General features: G+C 36.2%; 2 protein-coding genes across 3 annotated transcripts; both read right to left on the bottom strand.

Annotated features, from left to right (window-relative positions):
• Positions 1-2,740: 2,740 nt before the first annotated feature.
• On the bottom strand, positions 2,741-13,858 carry LOC107703522 (dihydrolipoyllysine-residue acetyltransferase component of pyruvate dehydrogenase complex, mitochondrial-like). Its single transcript, XM_016506175.1, has 14 exons — positions 13,399-13,858; positions 11,613-11,714; positions 11,209-11,333; positions 10,719-10,872; positions 10,447-10,573; positions 9,585-9,760; positions 8,869-9,013; positions 8,631-8,698; positions 5,470-5,586; positions 5,248-5,355; positions 5,037-5,155; positions 4,748-4,910; positions 3,910-4,046; positions 2,741-3,798 (listed from the first exon to the last, which is right to left on the bottom strand). Exons 1-14 carry the CDS (start codon positions 13,669-13,671, stop codon positions 3,669-3,671), a joined length of 1,944 nt encoding a protein of 647 aa, XP_016361661.1. The 5' UTR covers positions 13,672-13,858; the 3' UTR covers positions 2,741-3,668.
• Positions 13,859-14,334: 476 nt separating this feature from the next.
• Positions 14,335-21,792, bottom strand: LOC107703521 (centromere/kinetochore protein zw10 homolog). Of its 2 annotated transcripts, none has more exons than XM_016506173.1 (16): positions 21,501-21,792; positions 20,565-20,699; positions 20,359-20,460; positions 20,081-20,158; positions 19,721-19,880; positions 19,091-19,246; positions 18,795-18,989; positions 17,269-17,405; positions 16,999-17,181; positions 16,677-16,915; positions 16,499-16,570; positions 16,196-16,359; positions 15,498-15,628; positions 15,239-15,370; positions 14,951-15,153; positions 14,335-14,837 (listed from the first exon to the last, which is right to left on the bottom strand). In XM_016506173.1, the coding sequence occupies exons 1-16, from the start codon at positions 21,603-21,605 to the stop codon at positions 14,714-14,716; spliced, it is 2,316 nt and encodes a 771-aa protein (XP_016361659.1). In that variant the 5' UTR covers positions 21,606-21,792; the 3' UTR covers positions 14,335-14,713. The 2 variants fall into 2 exon arrangements, with proteins under 2 accessions (XP_016361659.1, XP_016361660.1); XM_016506174.1 differs by having other exon boundaries at positions 14,765-14,837; positions 14,926-15,153.
• Between the last annotated feature and the right edge of the window lie 1,236 nt (positions 21,793-23,028).

Below are 23,028 nucleotides of genomic sequence, written 5' to 3'. Positions count from 1 at the left end.
TATGATATTAAAATGAGTTCGTTTGTGTCAACGCGGTGTAGCCAATCAGATATAGTTGACCAATGAAATCGAACCAGAGACATGAGTCATGGCTGCGGGGTGGGGTTTTCGCGTTGGGGGCGTGGTTTGATTGAAAAAAAATCACGCCTAGTCTACTACTTCTTCTTCTTCTAATAACGTTTTATGGCGACTTAGTCTACTACACTACAGGAACTTTTTTAAAGATACATTAAATGTTACAGTGATTTTAAAACTGTTTTTTTTAGTATGAACAGTGTATTCAGATTAGTGGATGGTAGAAGTTTTAAATGCAAGTGAAACATTAACGTGAAATGTTTCAAAGACTTTCTACTCAATTCTATGCTCTTCCATTCAAAACTTGGCATATGGGAGTGAAGCTCTATTTTTAGTGATCTCGAAACACGTTTATCCATAAATGTAATATACATTTATAACCATTTAGATTAATATTGAATTTTTGGGGAATGGCGTGCCTAAAATGAACAAGGCATTTTCGGTCAAATAGCACAATGAAAATTAAATTCAAATAGAAATGCTCCTCACATGTGTCTGAAACGTAAACGTTTAAATGGCAGGGTTTCCGCGGGGTCTTAAAAAGTCTTAAATTTAGTTGTATCAAATTTAAGGCCTTAAAAAGTCTTAAATTGTACAAGAAAGTCTTAATTATGATTTCAAGAGGTCAAGACCAGAATTGCGATATGGCTGAATTTGACGATTAAACTTCAATCAAAAGGCTAACCTTATGATTTCATTGAATAAACACAAGCCTGCATGTTCAAAGTCTGTTGCTGCGCTGCTTTGTGTTCAGCTGTTACCGGGAAACAGTTATATTTCTACCAAACGCTCCACCTGCTGGCAGAGAATCAATAAAAATCAAAAATCAATTATTTTCAATAAAACGGTTGTTTTGTTCAGAGTTCAGACCAATGCGAAAATCGATCCGTGTTTTTATCCTGCAAACACGAGAGCAGGGGCGGGGCTGCTTGATATGTCCCACCCTGTCTTCCTGTTTCAGTTAAAATTATGTCAATAGCATTTCAGGGTACCTTTAAATGTGAACTGGTGGATCGATAAGAAGACAATGCATTATAAAAATCTAAACATAGGGGTGTGCGATATGTATGGTCTGCGATAATATCGTAATTGTTGTTTTAACAATGTGCGATTTGATATTATGAGTATATCGCGAAAAGCAAACACAAAATGCACCTACAGAGTGCACGCATACATTACATGATGAAGTCTAGTAGGTTAGACTAGTGCGCGTGCGCATGTTCTTTCACTGCATTAATCAGTCTATTAAAATGCATTAAGAATTATCACATAATTTAAGATATGGGACAAGAAAATTTATATCTTTATACATCAATCAATCATTTCATATAGTTAATATCACATGAAGAGTGCCGTTTTTTCTCCAAAAGTATGCATGATTACAAATGTGATATTGATTTTATACAACAGTTCAATAAGTAGTTAATATTAAGAGACTTACGTTTTAGACACCATATTGCCTGTTTTTGCTCTATTTCTCCAACAAAAATCATTTCAAACACAGCCACAGCTCTGGTTTGCGTCTCTGAGCAACAGGACGCTGTTTCGTTCCTGAATGAATCAACCTTTTAAATGATTCGGTTCAGTCGCAATGACTCATTTAACAGGGACTTGCTCCCACCTACTGGCGGTTTTAATTTCACATTTAAGGTACCTTTTCATTTTTTTAAATAATTTCAAACATCAGTTTTCAATGTTTCATGTTTAAAATATCAAAACATTAGTTATGCATTTGTAATTGCAGGTTAAAGTATTTAATGTCCCTCAGAGCTGCATTAAACAGTGTGTAAATGCATCTAAATGCCACTTCTAATGCAGCCTCTGTGTTTCCTCTGCATTGCAAAGATCAATTTTGTTGATACTGATTTAATTTGCTTGGTAACAACTCAAATGCAAGAATTTGACTCAAAAGATGGTGCACACTTTTAGAAAAAATGGCTTAAAGGTAAAAATGCCCATAAAACTGGTTGGAAATTATTAATTTCTATTACTGCTGTGAACTGACCACACAGAATAGGAAGAATATCAAAAAATTAATGAGTCAGCTGTCCATGGTAGTCCTTAAAATATCAGCACAATAACACACTCAGCAAAATATGTCTAATTATCGTTATCTATAAAATCCCAGAATATTATCGAGATATAATTTTTTTGTCAATATCGCACACCCCTAATATATGTTATTTGATATAATAATTGTTTAAATTAATATAATAATTAATACTTTTTTGACATTTTCTTAATGGTTTAAAGGCTGAAATGTAAAGTTGATCATTTTATAAAACTTTGTTTTTGTGAAAACTTGTATCTGAACTGTAAATTATGCTTTTTACAGTAGTTTTATATATAGTTAAAATAATAGTGGAGAACGTCAAACATACAGAACATAAAATAAGACGATAAGACTTTCTTTATGGAATAATACATTCTCTCGATCACATTGAGTGATTATCCCTTATATAAAAGCACTGAAATGTAAATGAGTAGATGATAGCAGCATGACATGGTGTAGGAGTAAGATTACACATGTAATTTTTTAGGAAACATTAATGTGCAACATATATTTGTATGTCTATTTTGTTTATTCCCTCTCATGTTTTCTTTTTACATATGAAATATTGATATAATATTGGTCATACTTTTTCCCACATAGAAAAAAAAAATGTTTGACTCCGTTTGTCCAAACAGCACCGACTGCATGCCAAAACAGCTTGAATAAACCATTTTTCTACAAGATATAAATATGTATATCCAGACTAGTGTTTTATTCCATCTGGGAACCTTTCTTTTGTTTCTCCATAGGTTTATTTATAACTGCAGTTCACCCCATGAATTGTGCGTTATTCATTAAAGAATGACTTGAAAATATAACCACCATTTAAAAAGAAATACCAAGGTGCTATAAACAGGAGCAAAGGCACTAACGTGCTTTGTCTGGAGTGAGAGATGTAATAAATAAAACTGCCTATATCAAAACCCTGCTCAGATACCAAGACCATCACATAGTCTTGGCAGAGAAACCATCATGAATATGCCAGATATTTAACCCAGGGAGTGAGTTAAATATCCAATCAGTCCAAATGTATGTATATTATGCAATAATACAGAAAATAAACCTATGCACTGAATAATGCATCATAAAAAAATTCCAATTGCAGTCAGACAATATTTGGCAATGGCACACACATCTCCAGATCTCATCACGGTTTTTCTTATATAGAAAGGATACTCATATTGTGCCAATGAATGTGTCATTGATACATGGAAGCAAGTCAAAGCTTGCAGGTACAGACCCATGAGACAGACATTATTCTTTGATCCAATGGCAAACACAGACTTACGGTGCTTGTAACAATATCCTGAAGGAAAATGAAAACCCTTGTCCAGCATTATCTTCTGAAACTCCAGAAAATTACCTTAACAATGACTTATGACTTTGGGTTGAGAGGTTACTTCAGGCTTTAGGAAGCAATGTTGTAAAAATACAGTATATGAAAGGGAGTATATGAGCGAACAACCTGTTATAATTCCCAGGGAGAGCAAATCTGTTTTTTTTTTTTTGGGGGGGGGACAGGGCCCTTTAAACTGCCTGCTCACAGGAGCATGGTGAACGGTTTCTCCAGGAACTTGCGGAACTCTGCCAGCCACTGTGCACCGACAGCACCGTCTACCACCCGGTGATCACAGCTTAGGGTCACCGACATCATGCTAGCCACGTCAAACCTACGAGACACACAGAAAACACATGCACTGACTGAAGGAACTGTTTTAAGAGCGCCATATACATTAGTAGGACTGATGGCAAATTAATGTCTACCTATTTCCCTTGCTCACCCTTTTTCATTGTCTGCAGGCAGCAGTCTCTTTTCTGAGCCACCCACAGCCAGAATGCAGGCTTGAGGAGGGTTAATGATAGCTGAAAAATGCTTGATGCCATACATGCCCAGATTGGAAATAGTGAAGGTGCCACCCTAGGAAAACCAAGAAAGTTTGCTTTGAAAAAAACAAGTAATGCATTTTTATATACACAATACATTATTTTTTTCTATCTACACATATATTGTTTATTATATTAGTCTGGGGTCAGAAAGACTTAAAAAAAAAAAAAAAAATTCATTCAGCAAGGATGCATTAAATTGATCAAAAGTGACAGTAAAGACATTTAATATGTTAAAAAAATTATATTTCAAATAACTACTGTTTTTTTAAACTTTACATTCATTAAAGAATCCTGAATAAAAGTATCACGGTTTGCACAAAAATATTAAGCAGCACAACCATTTTAAAATTTAATAATAAAAAAAAATATATATATATTTCTGGCTGCTGAAAATGACATTTTAAAATTAATTTGAAATAGAAAACATATAACATAATATATTATAATTGTAATAATATTTCACAATATTACTGTATGTTTGATAGAATAAATGCAGCCTTGGTGAGTATAAGAGACCTCTTTCAAAAACACACACACAGTATATATTAACATACATAAATATACATACCAACTATATTTGATTTATTCTTTTTTTTTTTTTTAAGATTTTTCATTAAAAAAAAATGTATTATTATGTTTATTTTATTAAATGTTACAATTTTATAGAAGATGCAGGTTGTTGCAAAACAACACAGCATAAATGAATTATTTCTGATATCCACATGGACTCACCTGGAATTCATGTGGTTGTAGTTTACCCTCTCGTGCTTTAGCAGCTAATATGGCTACGTCTTTGCTGATAGTCGCAAGTCCCTTAATATGAGCATTAAATACAATGGGAGTGATTAGACCTATAGGCGTACTGACTGCCACATTAACATCCACCACATGATTTCTGTGCAGAGAGAAAAAAAAGCACTTGATTTTACTGTAATTTCAAAGTCACATCAGTTACTATACATTTACTGATAATTGCCCTCAAATGGTTAAGAGAAGAATTGCATTGTGGAAGTCCACTCACTGTCTGATGACTGTATCCATCCAGGAGGAGTTGGCCTCTGGCACCTTTAAACAGGCCAGAGATGAGGCCTTGATGATGAAGTCATTGACCGAGAGTTTGATGTTATCAGCTTTCACCTCCTGATCATGAGGAAAAGGTAGAGTTTAAATTAGGAATACTGTAATGGGGTGTTCACTATCATATTACGGTCATGTGACCTGAGTTCACTCACAGCATTGAGTTCTTTCCTGAGTTCAAGGACTTGGTCCATGTTGACATCGATACACAAATAATAGTGAGGAATAGTTTGTTTCGATTGCATCAACCTCTGGGCGATCACCTAGATAGCACACCAGTAGAGAGAGAAGCAGGGACACAGAGCATTATGGGTAACATAAAAGTCTTCACATATGCATAGAGAATATAAAGTGGTTTCTATGGTCAGTGGACTCACTCTGCGGATGTTGCTGATGGGGATGTCAGTGAAGGTTCCTGTAGGTACAGCAGCAAAAGCAGGGACGGCTGGAGGACTGGGTGTGGGTGCAGCAGGGGTTGGAGCAGCAGCTGGTGCCTGGCGGTATTAAACAGAACATTTCATGAAAGAATGAATATAAAATATGAAAAAGAAAAGAAGAACATAAAAGAATGACACTTACATTGCATTTTTACTACTGTAAACAATACAATACACCTGTTATGCATTTTCTGCTCCTAATAACTAAGAAATCTATGGAGTTGTATTTTCTAAACTGATTTGGGGGGAATTCTGCAAAAAAATAAAAAATAAAAATAAAATTATAACACTTAATTATATACTACTAGGGCTGGGTATCGACACAAATTTCACGATTTGATTTCGATTCACAAGCTTGCAATTTGATTCAATTCTGATTCAATTCAGTATTGATTATTTTGGATATACTGTATATCAGGTACAGTACTCAAGGAAAAAAAACTCTCAGCTAATGCTGTAAATATACATGAGTCAGTTGGTACTACATTACTATAATATTGAAGGATAAAATTATTTGTATTTAAAGTATTTGTATACAAACAGTTAAATTACACTCAATTAAGTTTTTATAATAATAAAGTTATACTAACTTTACAATTACATAATTATCTTTCTACTCCAATTTGTTTTTTTAAATAGAGGCTGTTATTAAAACTGGACGGATTTATTCAAACATTATTAAAGAACAGTAAAAAATTATAATGAATATGTTATATGGTTCATACATTTAGCAAAATGCTCCTCTGTAGAGTTATTCTTTCTAGCTGACTAACAAGTTTATGGTCACCGAATATGTTTTTTCAGAGGTAAATAAGACGTTACGTGACATTGTTTACTAACGTCTTTTTGTGTCTTCTCTTCTGAATGAGCGATTACATGAGACAGGATACGGGTTTCAGTAAGTTGTACTCTTTCTTTTAACCTTTGGATGTTCGTTCATGTTTATTTCATACTGTAGCTGGTATTACAGTGGAGGAGATGATTAGTTGACCTGCACTTCGCGCTGCCGCTTCTCTTGAACTCAGGCGCTACAACCACCTGTCACCCCACATTCAACAGCGTCAAACATTGTTTGAATATAGTAATAAAATGGACAGAATTTAAAATCTGAGACTTTGTTTCATATCAAAAGTAACAAAGCATATTGTGATTTATTCAGGGGTGGATCTACCGGGGTGGCAACTGCCACCCTAAGAAAAAGCTGTGCCACCCCAGAATGATCACAGAATAAAATATAAATGCAAGCAGTGTTTCATGTGCTACTTTTCAGCCGCGGTGATGACAGTGTAACGCAAAATAATGGCAAAACACATCTTTTAATAAACTGTGCACGATGCTTGCACGCGCACGCAGCGTGCCAGTGTAGTCGGCTTCATTAACAAATGACTCTTATGAACCAGTTCTTTTGAGTCAAAATCACAAGGCACGGCCCAGTTGACTAACGAATTGTTTTTACATTTGTTCGTGAATCAGATAATTACTGCTTTTCAGCTAACTCAGAAGTCCTCTGAGAAATCTAATCCCGTCCGGACGGAAAAATATGTCTGAGATTCATCGCGTAATTGTTTGGTGATCCGATTCTCCGACCGCTCGCTCCACTTTCGTCATGGATATATAAGCCGTAACAATAACATGAAATCAATAAGATGATGCCGATCACGGAAACTAATAGCAGAGTTAGGTAAAAATCTAGTCAGATTGCAGTTTTCTCGATTGTTAATATAACTGATTTTAGTTGGCACTTTTTTACCCCAAACCATTAATTCAGTTTTCCAAACAAAAGCACATTTCTCAAAAAGTTTAACAATGAGTAAGTTAAACATTAGGTAGCAAAACTGATGACACACCAATCAGAATCTCTGCATTCTAACAACGGAGAGAGGAGAGAGCTGAGCCAAGGGGTTTTATACTTACACATACAGTATAATTACAGTACAGTACCAGTACATTTTACTGTACTGTATTGCATACCACGTTCATACAATTCTTTGGTATGTGAACAGTGAACTTTTCTAGTGCTTTTCATCTACTGCAAGATTACTTTACAGTAGTAAAATGAAAATGTTTTTTCCCCAAACGTTCATCGCTGAATTATACATTTGTATCTGTAGTTACATTTATGTATACTGTAATAGACATTGAGCAACATCTAACAGGAATTAATATTATGGCAAAGGTGTTTATATGATTGATAGAGTTTGTTCTGGGTGATTACAGACATTCCCACCTCTGTTAATAACAGAAAATCAAACATTGTTTTCAAAACTGATCCAGTTTCAGTGTTTTGATATTATTCTTTCTAATGTTGGGAAATTCAAAAGTTTTTGTTGCTCTTAAACTTGCACTAAACTTGATTATACCATCTAAGTAGCCTATGTAATTTTAATAGAACCACATGTCTTTTTTAGTGATACAAGCTCAGAAACATTTATAACCTGTTGAAGTTTATGTTGTGTATCGACTTGGTGCAATGATGGATATTGAAATGTTATTTATTTTTCATTTTAAACAGTATAGATGATTACTTAATGGTAATACAATATTTGTGAACACAACTATGTATGTCAGACCATAAATCCCCAAAAACTATGCATGGGGGCTTGCTTTGGTGTTGCCACCCCTCATAGACCCCATGCCACCCTAAAAATTATTTTCTAGATCCGCCCCTGGATTTATTGGATGGGAGGCGCGCTACAATGTTCCGTTCACTAACTGAAAACAGGCTAGACTAATCGATTCTTGGGATTTAAGAATCTATATTGTTTCATAAAAATGAGAATTAAAATCGAAAAAATCAGTATTTTTTATCCAGCCCTATATACCTCTGTATTTTTATAAATATTTTGAATTAGCTTTATTTAAATTAACCAATTTTTTAATTAGCTTGATTTCAATTAACCATTTTTTTTTTATAAAAATGATGATAATAACCCTGGTTGTCAAGAACTTCGGAATGGTGGGAATTCTGTGGACATTTGTGCAGCATTATCTCACATATTCCACCTGGACTTTCTCAAAAGCCATCTACATTTCCAATCCATTACTGGAAAGGTCAAAACCAGGTTTGGTGGATCTGGTCGCTTCAAAATGTAATGACTTACAGGAGTGGGCTTAAGTGGAACGAAACTGTCGAGATCTTTCCTGGTGACTCTGCCATCTGGTCCAGTTCCTATAGACACAGCAGTAGCATATTCCCACTTCAGTCAGTCACATATAAATCACCCAGAAATGATACAAGTAAAATGATAAAGTTACTCACACTAATGCCACTAGTGACAGAAAGACATCTACCATGCAAAGGAAACGAACTGATAGTATTAAAAGTCAAAGCGCTCGTACCTGTGACTTGGGAGATGTCAATTCCCTTCTCAGCAGCCAGTTTCTTGGCTAGAGGACTGGCAAACACCCTACCCTTCCTAGGAGCAGCAGGGGCAGCTGGAGCAGTGGGAGCTGCTGGAGCTGGTGCTGGCGGTGGGGCAGCCACCTGAGAAGTGAGGTACAATTATAAGTCATATACGTAATGCACATACTACATATTTTTTGGTTAAGTTAAATATTCAAAATTCTGGATTATTAAAACATAGATTAGAACATGCTATGTTTCTAAAATTGCTGTAGCCGTGGCCTGTGTATACCACAACTGACAGCAATTTGTTGTAGTCTAATCTTAACATCCACTCCCACAAAACTGGCATGGCCTGATCGCAGTATTTCAAAACACTGCAAATATTTCAAAGTGACCTTTCACTTTTAGTCATAGCATGAAACTGTTGATATTACATTGGCAGTAAAAACATGACCTTGATTTTCATCACAGCCATCTTTAGGTGGCCACATAAAAAGTTTATTACATCACATTATGACATGTTGCTCATGTCAATCAAAGTGCTGTTGCAACTGAAAGTGGACAGTAAATGACTGATGTTAATGTTTACTGATAAAATTCCAATTCTTTTAAACAATAGCATTAGGTGTGCATAATTAATCATAGACATAGTAATAATTACATTAAACAATAGATACAAATAAATAATAGAAATGACAGAGCACTTTACCGGTGTGGGAGCAGGAGGCGGGCTTGCAGCAACCCCTGTCTCTACATAGTCAGCAAACGTGCTAATGTCGGATTCCTTTTCCACAATGATGCAGAGGGGAGTGCCAAGGGGAACGTCCCTGGTGCCCTCAGCAATCAATATCTTGGCCAGGTAACCCTCTTCCTGTACCTCAAAACCTGAAAATCACAGGAAGAAATGACTTTACATAGTGTTGTTAATGCAAACTGTAGACATACTACATTTCTTTAAATCTGGTTTATGAATATACATTTGTTTGTGTATGAATGTTTATTGTATTCATATATAAATAGACACTACCATTCAAAAGTTTGGGGTCAGCAAGTTTTTAAAGCAATTAATACTTGGTAACAGTAAAGACATTTATAATGTTACAGCAGATTTTTATTTCAAATAAATGCTGTCCTTTTGAATTTTCTACTTATCAAAGAATACTGAAAAAATGTATCATGATTTCCACAATATATACAATATTAAGCAGCACAACTGCTTTCAACATTAATAATAATAAACGTTTCTTGAGCACCAATTCAGCATATTAGAATGATTTCTGAATGATCATGTGACACTGAAGACTGGAGTAATGGCTGCTGGAAATTCAGCTTTGCCATCATAGAAATATATTACATTTTAAACTGTAATAATATTTCACAGTATTACAGTTTTTACCGTATTTTTGATCAAATAACCTTTGAACTGTAGTTTATAAATAATACTGTAACCACCACTGAGTGCAACCAATGACCAATTACCAATTCTTAAACTATTAAATCTGCCAAACAGATTTTACAGTCTTGCTATGAACCTATAAAAATCACCATATCTGTAATTAGAAACAATTTACCAATTGTTGCCTTATCCGTCTCAATTTCAGCCAGCAGGTCTCCCTCACTCAGCTTCTCACCCACCTTCTTCTCCCAGCGCTGCACGGTGCCCATAGTCATGGTGGGGGAGAGTGCTGGGAGAAGAACCTAAAGAAAGCAAAACGGAAGTTAATGATAGCATGTAATAATAAGCTTGCTTATGCTTAGACTGTCCCAATATCACCAAATATTTTTACGTCTCAATTAGTAATTCAGTTTGTAGTCATTTTCATATTTGGTCAACATCTCATACCTTCATGTGAGGTGGGTAGGAGCTTCCAGGAACTTGTGGTTGTGCAGGAGCAGCAGCAGGCGTTGCTGGAGGGGGAGGGTCAGCTGCAGCAGCAGGGGTGGAGCTGGCGATTTTATCCAATGTTAAGTCCTTAAATGCAGGGATGAGGTCAGGACTAAAGGTCAAAGGATAGATGATGTATATTAGGTGGAAAACACAAGAAAACATCAGACATACATTCTATATCACATACGGATATCAAAAATGCATAAAAAGCCAAGACCAAGACACAGAATCATTTAGGTACATCATTAAGCCCTTTTTTATGATGCATGTATGTTTCTCTGTGGTACCACAAAATTGATAGGAATGTTTCCTCTCATCACAAGTACAAAAACTTAATTTATTTCACAATCATTTTACATTAAGGACATTATGCAATATGTATACCACAAACAGCAGATCGTATAATGCTCTTTATCTTGGCACTACAGATAAAAATTATGCTTACTTGTCAACTGTAATACAAATGACAGCTCCAATGGGCACATCTCTTGTACCCTGAGGGACCAAGATCTTGGCAAGGTAGCACTCCTCCAGCATTTCAAATCCAACCGTAGCCTTGTCTGTTTCAACCTGTCCAAATCAAAATCAATAAGTAGAATTCAGAATTCTAACATGCTGGGCGCTTGATTCTGATTGGTTGACAGATGTTCTAAGGTGCTGTGCTTTATGCCACGGCCTCATTACCACCTCAGATGTGCATTAATATTCAAAAATTCAACAGCCATCATCAATTATTACTTACTTAATTTTGTCATCAATATTAAACTATCAAGTGTAATTTTAAACTCTGAATACTGATGTAGCAGACTGTGGCTTTGTCTTGTGGGTAAAAACCTGAATGTGCCTCACCTCAGCAATCAAATCTCCCTCATTGATTTTGTCACCTTCCTTCTTCTCCCAGCGTGCAATAGTGCCCATCTGCATAGTGGGGGACAAAGCTGGTAGTTCCACCTGTAATAGAATGAATTAGGATAAATAAACAGAAAGTTGTGAGCATTTACCATGAATGACTTTAAATTCTTCTCATAGAAGGTAATACATTATCAGTCAGACGTTTGGAATAAATAAGAATTAGGTTGACTTCTGATTAGGTTGATCATGTAACACTAAATGGCTGTTGAAAATTCGGGAATAAATTCACAGGAATCACAGGAATAAATTCCATTAATATATATATTATATATATTATATAATATAATAAATATATTAATTTTAAATTGTACTATTTTTGTACAATATTACTGTTTTTACTGCATTTTTGATGTAATAAAGGCATTATTCCAAACTTTTTTGTAGTGTACATGATCTGCATTGAAATATAGTTCAACAGTTCTGTTTACTGTGACATAAGATTGTGATATTCAGGATTCCCACATCTTCCAAATAATAAATTTCAATGACTTCTGTCCACCTTTTTTGAATGAGGATTTTTAATTATAGAGACTGGACTCACAAATTGCAATTTCCAGCTGATAAAACGGTTAAGAACCGAGTATTTTTGTATAATCACTATGGAAATGTGCACTTCTTTATTTCTTATGTCTTTTCTAAGCATGGAAATCTATGACAGTTTTGAGGCTCAATAATTAAATTATTAAGTATTATGAGAAACTGTTATGCTGTCTCATGAGATAACATGTTCTATACAGGCATGTCAACAAGGACCTCTGACAGCACACAGAAATATATATATATATATTAGGGCTGCACGATAAATCGCATGCGACAGCATGATAATGCACGGCCCCATGTTGCAAGGATCTGTACACAATTCCTGGAAGCTGAAAACATCCCAGTTCTTGCATGGCCAGCATACTCACCGGACATGTCACCCATTGAGCATGTTTGGGATGCTCTGGATCGGCGTATACGACAGCGTGTTCCAGTTCCTGAACTGGAAGTCTTGAAGAGAATTGGACCAACATTCCACAGGCCACAATCAATAACCTGATCAACTCTATGCGAAGGAGATGTGTTGCACTGCGTGAGGCAAATGGTGGTCACACCAGATACTGACTGGTTTTCAGACCCCCCATACAGTAAAACTGCACATTTTAGAGTGGCCTTTTATTGTAGCCAGCCTAAGGCACACCTGTGCAATAATCATGCTGTCTAATCAGCATCTTGATATGCCACACCTGTGAGGTGGATGGATTATCTCGGCAAAGGAGATGTGCTCACTAGCATAGATTTAGACAGATTTGTGAACAGTATTTGAGAGAAATAGGCCTTTTGTGTACATAGAAAAAGTCTTAGATCTTTGAGTTCAGCTCATGAAAAATGGGTGCAAAAACAAAAGTGTTGCGTTTATAATTTTGTTCAGTGTATATATAACTTCAGCTCTGCTTTAACATCTTGAAGGTGACACCAATAGAAGAAACGCAGTGATGCGCTATACCAATACTCAGTTCACCCCCAATTTTTTAAATAACTTTTATTCTCCCTCATGTTTTCCAAATCGGTATGAAATAATTTACTCTGTGGAGCACAAAAAGAGAAGACAGATGGTACAATGAAAGTGAACGGTGACCGAGGCTGTCAGTCTCCAACATGTCCTTTTGTGTTCCACTGAAAAAAACAAGTCAAACGGGGGTGGAAGCACATAATAACATTAACGTTAGTTAGCTTAACTTACCTTCTGATGTGGAGGCAGACTGTACACTCGCATGCTTTGACTGAAACTAGCCATTTGGCTTCGCAAGACCCATGATCTGTTACTGAGGATGCTGTTGTACACTCGCCGACCATGACACAAGCTCCGGATCCTGGCCGGGCTGTTGGAGTGGTATCGTTTGAGATGATGGCATGATACCGGTCCTGATCGTGGACTAGCAGCAGCAGGGCCTGAGAGTACACTGGGCCGGGTAAACCTGGCAGATGGGCGCACTTGCAGCGCTAAACGCAACATTTTGAACGTGTTGACCCCTGTAAAACTACGCTGGATTTGGGTAAAGCCACTCTGGTATCAGAATATCTGACACCTGTGCTAGAAGTGGCGGTCTGTTCGCCCCAAAACGTACCGAGCAACCTCACTTTCCAATGACCTCCCCACTCCAAAACATCCCACTTTACGACAGTCTCCTTCGTGTCGTCCTCCGGGTGACGCATCAGGGTTGCCAGATATGTTTTTGTATGATTTACAAAATCCCCCCTTTAAAATTTCGCATAACTGAGAGAATTTCTATCGCATATTAGAAGTATAAATATGACGTGCTTAACACTGACATCGTTCATTTCAGCTCAGGAGATCATGATTATGAAATTTATTGGTTATATTCTGAAGGACTGGGAGAGTATAATTGTAAATACATGGCAAACTTCAAGCTGTCAAAGCCGGTGTAAACCGTCAAGCAACTAAGCAAACGCTGACGTAAAAGTGCCGTCAAGTAAAAGTTTAATTACCCACAAGTCATCTGGATCACTTCGCATTCTTCCATTGCTAATGCATTGAGACTCACTCAAATAAATATTTCTAAGGCATGATCCTCTTCTACACTACATAAATAAAACGTACTCTCCATCGTATCGTTTCAACCACATAGGATTTTATCTTTCACAGATCACAAAAGGATATGTAAAGCAAAATGACAGCCTCAGGCACAATTCTTTTATTTTATGGCAAAAATACACTGAAAGTGAATACTGATTGAGGACGTCAGCCATACCATTCTGCCTAACATTTCCATTTGTGTTCATGACGGGTTTTTTTTTTTTTGAGAAACTTTTACAAGATTACATGCAATTGCTGCATTTTATTGAGTTTTTTTTTTCCAAGTATTAATTCATATACTGATAACAAGGTATATTTGATAAGAGAACATGCATGTGCTTAGAACAGCATTTATTGAAATGCATTTTTCAGCAAAATAGAAAAATAGAGAATACAATATATGTAAGGAAAACCCCATGTAGCATTATTTTGCGCTGGAACTGCATTGGTCTTTGGCTGTCTATTTGACGATTTTAGCGAGGGCTGCTGCTCGTCTCTCTGTGTTCTTGAACAGGGCTCGAATAAGGCTCTTCATCTCGTTACAGGAGAACTCCACTGCCAGGGGTCCTTTTCCTTCTGCCCACCTAAATTAAAAGAAAAGAATGTTTAATGTGAGCTCCAATTAAATCTATAAACTACATACATAATCCCATAGGATCCCATAAAATGAACCTTATTAAAATATTAAGTGTATCACCTGTCCACTATCTCCTGTAGATTAGCATTTAGCACCATGGAGATCTCTTTTAAGGTCATCCATTTCTTTACATAGACTGGAACCTCTTCTTGATATTTTTTGTTCTTGTTTTCTTCCGGCAATGGATTGAACACCAGTGGCCCTTCCTCTATGATGGTTTGACACAGTGTTCGCAGTCGCTCACCATCCATATTGGAGATGTCCTGGAATGAGAGCACTTGGTTTACACTTCAAAATGTTTGGTGGTGTCACCAAAAACAACAACAGCAGTATGTATTATTGCCTTACCTCCAACATCATAATTTTGTTAATCAGCTCTGATATTGCAGTATTGAGGAGAGTCCCAATGGATTTGCAGTATATGTTCACAGGCAAGACATCTTGCCAAACTTTTCCCAACCTCCTCAGCTGATGAATTACCTAAAATACACAATAGCAGTTAAACCGCAGTGACAAGCACACTAGGTGAAAATATGCTTATATACTGGTATCTAAATATAAGCCTCTACTGTTTCAAGGATAGTGAATTTGTGGTGTTTGATCATACTTGTCTAATAGCCTTGCTGGCTACAGAGTAATTGTCTTCATCATCCAAGTTGGAAAAGTTACGCGCAGTGGACAGCCTCTCCAACATCTCAGCTTTTTGAACGTTCATTTGTGCCACAAAGCACTGAGCACCTTATTTAAAAACAGAGGAAAAAAACGTAAAATAAGCATCTCATCATTAAATTTGCTATGTACACTACTGTTCAAAAGGTTGGGGTTGGTAAGATTTTTTTTAAAGTCTCTTTTGCTCACCAAGACTGCATTTACTTGATCAAAATACAGTAAAAACAATAATATTGTAAAGTATTATTACAATTTAAAATAACTTTTCTATTTGAATATATTTTAAAATGTAATTTATTCCTTTGACGGCAAAGCCAAATTTTCAGCAGCCATTACTAGTCTTCAGTGTCACATGATCCTTCAGAAATCATTCTAAAATACCGTTAGGTGCTGAAGAAATATTTGTTGTTATTATCAATGTTGAAAATAGCTTTTCTGCTTAACATTTTTGATAACCTTTTTTTTTGATGAATAAAAAAAGTTCAAAAGAACAACATTTATTTGAACTTGTCTTTACGGTTACTTTGAATTGAACTATACTGAATTGTAGTGCTGTATAAAAGTATTAATTTCTTTAAAGAAAAATCTTACTGACCAGTTTGAACAGTATCAAAAAATATGTCTGTGTGCCCTTACCTAGTCTTCTGAAGCCTGGGACCAAGTCTACAAAATAAGCCACTCCATCTTTCAAAGGAAGGTGAGGTTTAAACTGGAAACCCAAGGTTAAAAGGTGGTGAGCAATGAACATGCAGTTATTGTGTTGGATTGCAGCCAAGTGAGGCAACTTCAGGAAGTTGTCCCTAAGTTATGAAAACACAATCACATAAAAAAAAAAAAAAAAAATAGTATACCAAGAATATTGCTATTCAAAAAAAATAATACACCAACAGTATACCAAGAATACTGCTACTTAAAAAAAAAAAAAAGACATCAACTTACTTGTGATATGTAGGCACAACATCATAGAAGAGGTGAAAAATGTTTCGGACTGTGTAGAAAAGCTGGACTGCACTGCAAGAAAAAGACCACAAATTTATGAAGTTCAGCAATTACAGCTTCCACATGGACCTAAAAACATATCTGCTTAATTGTAGTGTCTGTAATGCATGCTACTTACCACTGGGGGGAGCTGCCCACCGCCTCAGACAGAGTTTGTATGGCAAGGTCCATTAGCTGCTGCACTGACTCACTAATGCGACACAGGGGTAGACACATAGTGTTGGGACTCAACTGCTTCTCGTTTTCCAGGCTCTGCTGATCGTAATGGGCACTTTTCTTACAAGACTCCTTCCTCTCCTTCTCTCCTCCACTGGGACTTGGTAGTTTAGGGATAGAGAGTTTATACTCTGGAGTGATCTGGAGGCAAAAAGCATACAGAAGCCTGTAACTAAAAATCTTTTATAGCTTAATTAACATTAGAAACTTTGAAAAGGTCTTACTTTCACTGTGTTGTGCATCTCAGACGCCATTAGTTTCCGTGCAGCCACAATGACATCTTGGCATTTTTTGCTTGCGAAGTGGCAGTTGACATTCCTGGCATATTTTAAGAGGTCCGTCGAGTCCCCTGCGAGGTACCCCATCTCTTTCAGACTGCTCTCGAAATCTTCTGTCTGTTTAATAACCTGAGAATACAATTGAATATTGCATTACAAAGAATGCTGCACAGTTGTCATATGCTGACAGATACTTCTATGGCCCTGCAGTCTTACCTCGCTATACTCAGCTAGTTGACTACTGTTAGCCGGTATGGAATGAACCAGGCATTCACGAATTATGCATTCAGACATCTCCTTCCATATCAGGTCTCCTAAAATCTCAGACACTTTCTTTTCATCTATAGACACATCTGAAAAAAAAAAAAAAAACACACACACACACCATCATCATCAGAATACTTCCAACCTTTTCCAAGACTGCTTGTTGGATACAATGACATACTAGGGACCCCATTATATATTGTATAAAATTGAGTTTTGCATTTTATGCCTGATCTATAATAACATGCATATAGTACCATAACACATAAAGGGTTAGTTAACTACACAGAATGAAACAAACATGGAAGCTTGTGCATGCTAGAACAAGCTAGAACACACCTAATTGGTTCAAGAGTTGCGTGAGGTTTACCATGTTATTTCTCTATATATGTGTGTTTGTATGCGAATAAAAGCCTAAATGAAATCTGGTTATCATATAAAGCAATAATATCTCTTCACAAGGCTTGGATTAAACTTCAAATCAACACCTTTATTACTTTTTTCTTCTAAGTTTTGGTTACCCTGACTTTTAACGGAGGAACAGGAACATCTCAAGTTTCATTAAAATATTTTTATTTGTTTTCAAAGATAAAGATTAGCCTTAGTTAAAATTAGTCTGGAAAGACATGAGTGTTAGTAATTGCTGACAGAATTTTCATTTTGGGGTGAATCATTCCTTTAAAGTTATATAATGTATTAAAGGTGCAATAGGTGATTGTCTTCAGAAACATTTTTTGTTATTTTGGTTGAAAGTCTCTTCACATCCCCATAGCAATCATTAAGTGGTCTAAATGTATTTATCTGTATTTATATATTCTGTGGAAGGCGTAGGACCAAGAAATGTTCGTCCAATCAAAACGCTTGGTCCGAGCGTTTTAATTGACTTTCCTACCTGCCTGTCAACTTATGTATCTGCATACCTCTGCGCACACGGTTCACACAGACAGGATACGTCATCAGCCCATTCATGCACGCTGTGCAGACAGAGCGAGAATGGCAGACAAACATCAACAACCCGATCTTCCTTCCTGGTATTGTAGTACTTTTAAAGTTTTCTCACCGGTGAATGACACATGATGTAGCCCAGCGGTTCCCTATCCCAGTCCTCGCACCCCACTCTGCATATTTTGCATGTCTCGCTTAGTTAACATACATTCGCTTTCAGTGCTATCAGGCTAAAGTTAGCATTTTCCAAGATCTCCTACTGCACCTTTAATTAAAAACACTTAATAAAGATATATAATAGTAATAATTAAATAATGTGATGTACATATTTTTGTGGGGGGCTTCTAAAATTTAGCATTGGTTGAAGTTGACTTATTAATATTATATTAATAATTAATATTGTATGTTTTTTTATTTAGAGATTACACAATAAGACCCCTATCATAGTGTATGCATTGTAATAATTAGCCATAACTACAATGTCTATGGTAAACAGAATCAACTTTTTTCGCTTTTTGGATTTCTAGACGTACCAAAAAGTTGTTCATGTAGTGTTTTAAGCACGGTGAGCACTTTGGTGTAAACCTGGCTGGGATCTGGATGATCTGCTTTGGTTTCTGTACACTGCAGGCTCAAGACTGCCCCCTGCTCCGGCTGACTGCTCACTTCCACCACCAACGAGGGGAATATGATTAGAGGCTTCAGCATGTACTTAAACAACACTTGCCCTAAAGGATTGACAAAGAGTCAGGCAGTCAACTAACAGACCAAAATGTAAACAAATCAATCTGGAGGTACAAATTGGCTATGACACCAAACATATTCTTACCAAACAGTTTAATCTTTTTATGAAGCTCTCCTTGAATGGAGAGGGCCTGGAGAATGCTGGGGAGAAGAGCATGTGGGACAGATTCATCTCCCTTAGATCCTCCTCTGTTCAAATGAAGTGCTGTCTTCAGGAAAGACTTCACACTAGTAAGCTCAGCTAAAAAAAAATAGAAATCAGAAGAAATTAGACAAGCAAACAGAGGCAGAATGTTTTCAAAGAAACCACTTTTCTCTATTCAGACACCAGCGACAGATTTTTTTCCCTCCATATTTTGATGTATATCCGTGTGAAACAGATTATCAGAAAAGAAAGAAAAAAAAAATGTAGGGCGGGACTTGGTTCATTCCATTGGTTGTTGATTGGATGGAGGCATAAAGGGCGAGGTTTAAGCAAACTATGCGTTTACCCTAAATGATTGGAGAAGTCTGGCATACACCACCAGAGACAAGTCTATCATTTGACTGGAAAATGGAGTTATGACATTCTGATTAAAAATTAGAAGGTCAAAAAAAAGTTTCAAAATGAAACATTCATGATTAAATCGGTCACAGTAAGATCAATTACATGTGTTTAAAAACTAGAGAGGGTGAATTTTCATTTCAGGCCGACTTTAAAGTAAAATAGAGTTACTTTTAGTGGAAGGAAGCTTCCAGACTGCCAGTTTCTGCCACTCTTCCCCAAGGTGGTAGATGAGATTCTCTCTCTGTATTGTGATCTCTGAGCTGAGGGCCCGAACTACAGGCAGCTCAGTGTCTTTCCAGGCTTTCAGGGCATTGACACTAGCTCGTGCCTGTATAATGCAAGTAGGAATGTGTGATTAAGACATTTTATAGCAATTCATAGTTAATCTAACAAAATGTTATTCAAATTACATGAAATGACAATAAATTATAAAAATCTGAGAAATGTCTTTTTTTTATATAATTAAATACATTAAAACTGTTAAATTCACAGGATGGTATTATGATTTTAATGTTGAATGTGACTTACCTTTCCATGTTGCTTGGCTGCAACCACATAATTCTTTTCCTGCAAGGCCCTGTGATACTCCTCTACTGCCGTGTCAAACTTAAAGAGCATAAAAAAAAATAATGAAATAATGTTTCTCTTACACAAACCATGTGCCCGAATTTATGTAAACAGGCAAATTACTGTGAGCCGTTTTTACATAATCATTTACATCACAAGAATGCACATGCTTTAAGATGTAAATCTAGCTTTATGGTTAGAAAATCCTTTAAGTATATACAAAATCCCAGAAGCATTACCTCTTGGAGATGCTGGAGTAGGTCTATAACTGCAGTGTTTTTCTCTAGCTGCTGTTTAAGCTTGGCATACTCTGTTACGGCATCATGGAGGTTCTGCTGAACCTGTAAATACAAACACTTAGCTTACATGGTAAACTACTATAAGAGTCTTTTTTTTCATTTGAAACTGACTCCATAATTGTTTATTAATAATAAAATAATGGTACCTCATTTTCAATGCAGCTTTTTAATAAATCAATATCTTTGGAAACTGATTCAACCTGGTCCAAAAGCTCCTCTGCTCCCTCCATACTGGGTATAAACTCAATATATTTTTTATTTATCATGTCTGTAACCTCTTCCTGTATGGAGAAAAAAAAAAAAGATAGGAGGGTTAAACTCTGACACGGAAACATAAAATAGTAATAAATAAAAGCTTAAATACAAAAAGGGTTTTGATATTAATGAAGATGAGCGTTATATTTCTAAACTAATACATATAGATAAACAAACTGATCTCTCCAATTCAGATAACAAATATGAAGCATAAGACACATTTGATAAATTTAATTACATTACAAAAAAAGCTCTGAATGTGTGATATAATGAGACAAATATCGCAAATCACAAAATACAATCAAGAATGAAACACAAAAAGGAAAGCTTCATGGGTAAAAATAAGAACCCAGACAAATATTTTGCTTATCGCTGTTAGCACTGTCTCAGGACTGGAAAGAACACATTGTTGCATAAAACGAGGTTAATAACATTGAATCTGTCTGAAGTCAGAGATTAGACTGGCACTGACAGGCAATGATATCAGCAGCAGGACACGTCAGCCAGACAATGTCACATCAATACCCCTCTATTCACGATTAAAACACCAATTAACACAGCGCTCATTGTCCAGCGAAGCTTATTATTACACGTTTGCTATTCTTAAATGACTTCATATGTCATGAGAACGGCGTTAGCAGCACTTTGACGGTTAACGGTCAATGTATGCTAACATTAGTACCAAAGAGTCAGTGTGCAAACAAACAGAACAATCGCCTTTTATTTAAAGTCTGCTTTTTAAAGTATTGAATTGAACATGAATTATTTTTAGCGTCAAGTTAAAGTGGGGTTTGACAGCTACTAGCTAACTCAACTTCACTGTTTACCTTCGTTTCTTCCACCTTGCGTGACAGTTTGGAGATTTTGCAGGCGAGGTCATCTTTCTCCAGTTTTCCTGAGCTGGCGAGCACTTCTGTCACAAACGACGACATGACGCTAACGGGCAGTCGAGTCGAGTGAACGCGCAAGATTAGTTTACCACTTCATGCCACAACCCGCCATACACCGCGCAAAGGATGCTGGGAGTCAGTCTGTCTGTTGGCGGGGGAAAAAAGCTGGGGCAAATTCAAACTCAAACCGGTGTGCACCGTTTTGCTACGGTTTCCGGTTTGAACGACATGTTTCATGTGCGACATGTGTGCAACAGGATTTTTTGTTTATTTTTATTTGCATTTCAAGCATCATAACATAACAAAATAGGCTAACATAACCACAACTGTAAGTCCTCACAGACTGAGACATTCATATTAATCATACTATAACAGAGAAATAAACCATCATACAAGACATTAATCCAAATAAAATAATATAAAATAAAATATATTCATGCAACCATAAACAATGTAGGGGATTAAACAAAATCACACTTATTAAACAAATCAAATAATTTCTTGGCTTTATCACTTCTCATAATTTTCAGGACCTCTGTATACATGGCAAGCTCCTTTTTTAAAGACATTAAATTGGGGTGCTGTTTTCAGAACTTTACATTTGTGAATAAAGTATTTTAATATGAGGAGTAAACAATTTACTACAAAGTCTACACTTTTGTCCTCCAAAAGAACTCCAAATTTCAACATGTCCCAAGTAATAGATGGAAAAATAGATATTCTTTGTTTAATCCAATTACATACTTCAGTCCAAAACGAATTAACCAGATAACAATGGAAAAATAAGTGTTCAACAGTTTCTACATCATTATTACAAAATTGACAAATATTACAATCCACATTAAATCTTAATCTCAGAAATTCCTTAGCAGGATAAATATCGTACAAAATTTTAAAGTGCACTTCTTTATATTTTGGTGGAAGAGGAAATAACAAATATTTGTATCTAAATTCATTAACTGATTTCTTATTTAGATGTTGAAAAATATAGTTCCTTCTTATTGGACCAGGATAGCTTTCCTGCACAAGACAATTTTTTATAAACTTATTAGTACACTTCTCATCTACAAAATTTATGTTGCCTACATATTCTCTTATTGCAAGGGGGTTTGAGATGCGTTTTCTCTTGTTTGGTGGGTGTGTCAAACATGTCAGCCCAACCAGCAGCAGCATGTATGTAAACCACGTGGTATTAAAGAGACAGTTCGGCACCACCGTTTCCGTTTAAAAAACGTTTTGCACCGTTTTTGTCGGGGCTGAACGCAGCCCTGGTGTAGTGTTGATTTTAAAAGGGGGCGGTTAGAAATGCTCGCTTGCTCTTCAGCAAGGTGCTTTTAAACTATAAAATTAGGTCATTCGGTCATTTTATTAGGGCAGGTTATAGACGAGACTGAAAACAATTAAATGTATTGGCTGTTTTTGATAGTTTTTTTGTGTGTCTGTTTTAGTGGATATACAATAATTA

This window comes from Sinocyclocheilus anshuiensis, unplaced genomic scaffold, assembly GCF_001515605.1.
Source record: "Sinocyclocheilus anshuiensis isolate Anshui unplaced genomic scaffold, SAMN03320099.WGS_v1.1 scaffold330, whole genome shotgun sequence".
Taxonomy (NCBI): Eukaryota; Metazoa; Chordata; class Actinopteri; order Cypriniformes; family Cyprinidae; genus Sinocyclocheilus; species Sinocyclocheilus anshuiensis.
This window is presented reverse-complemented; position numbering and strand designations above follow the sequence as displayed.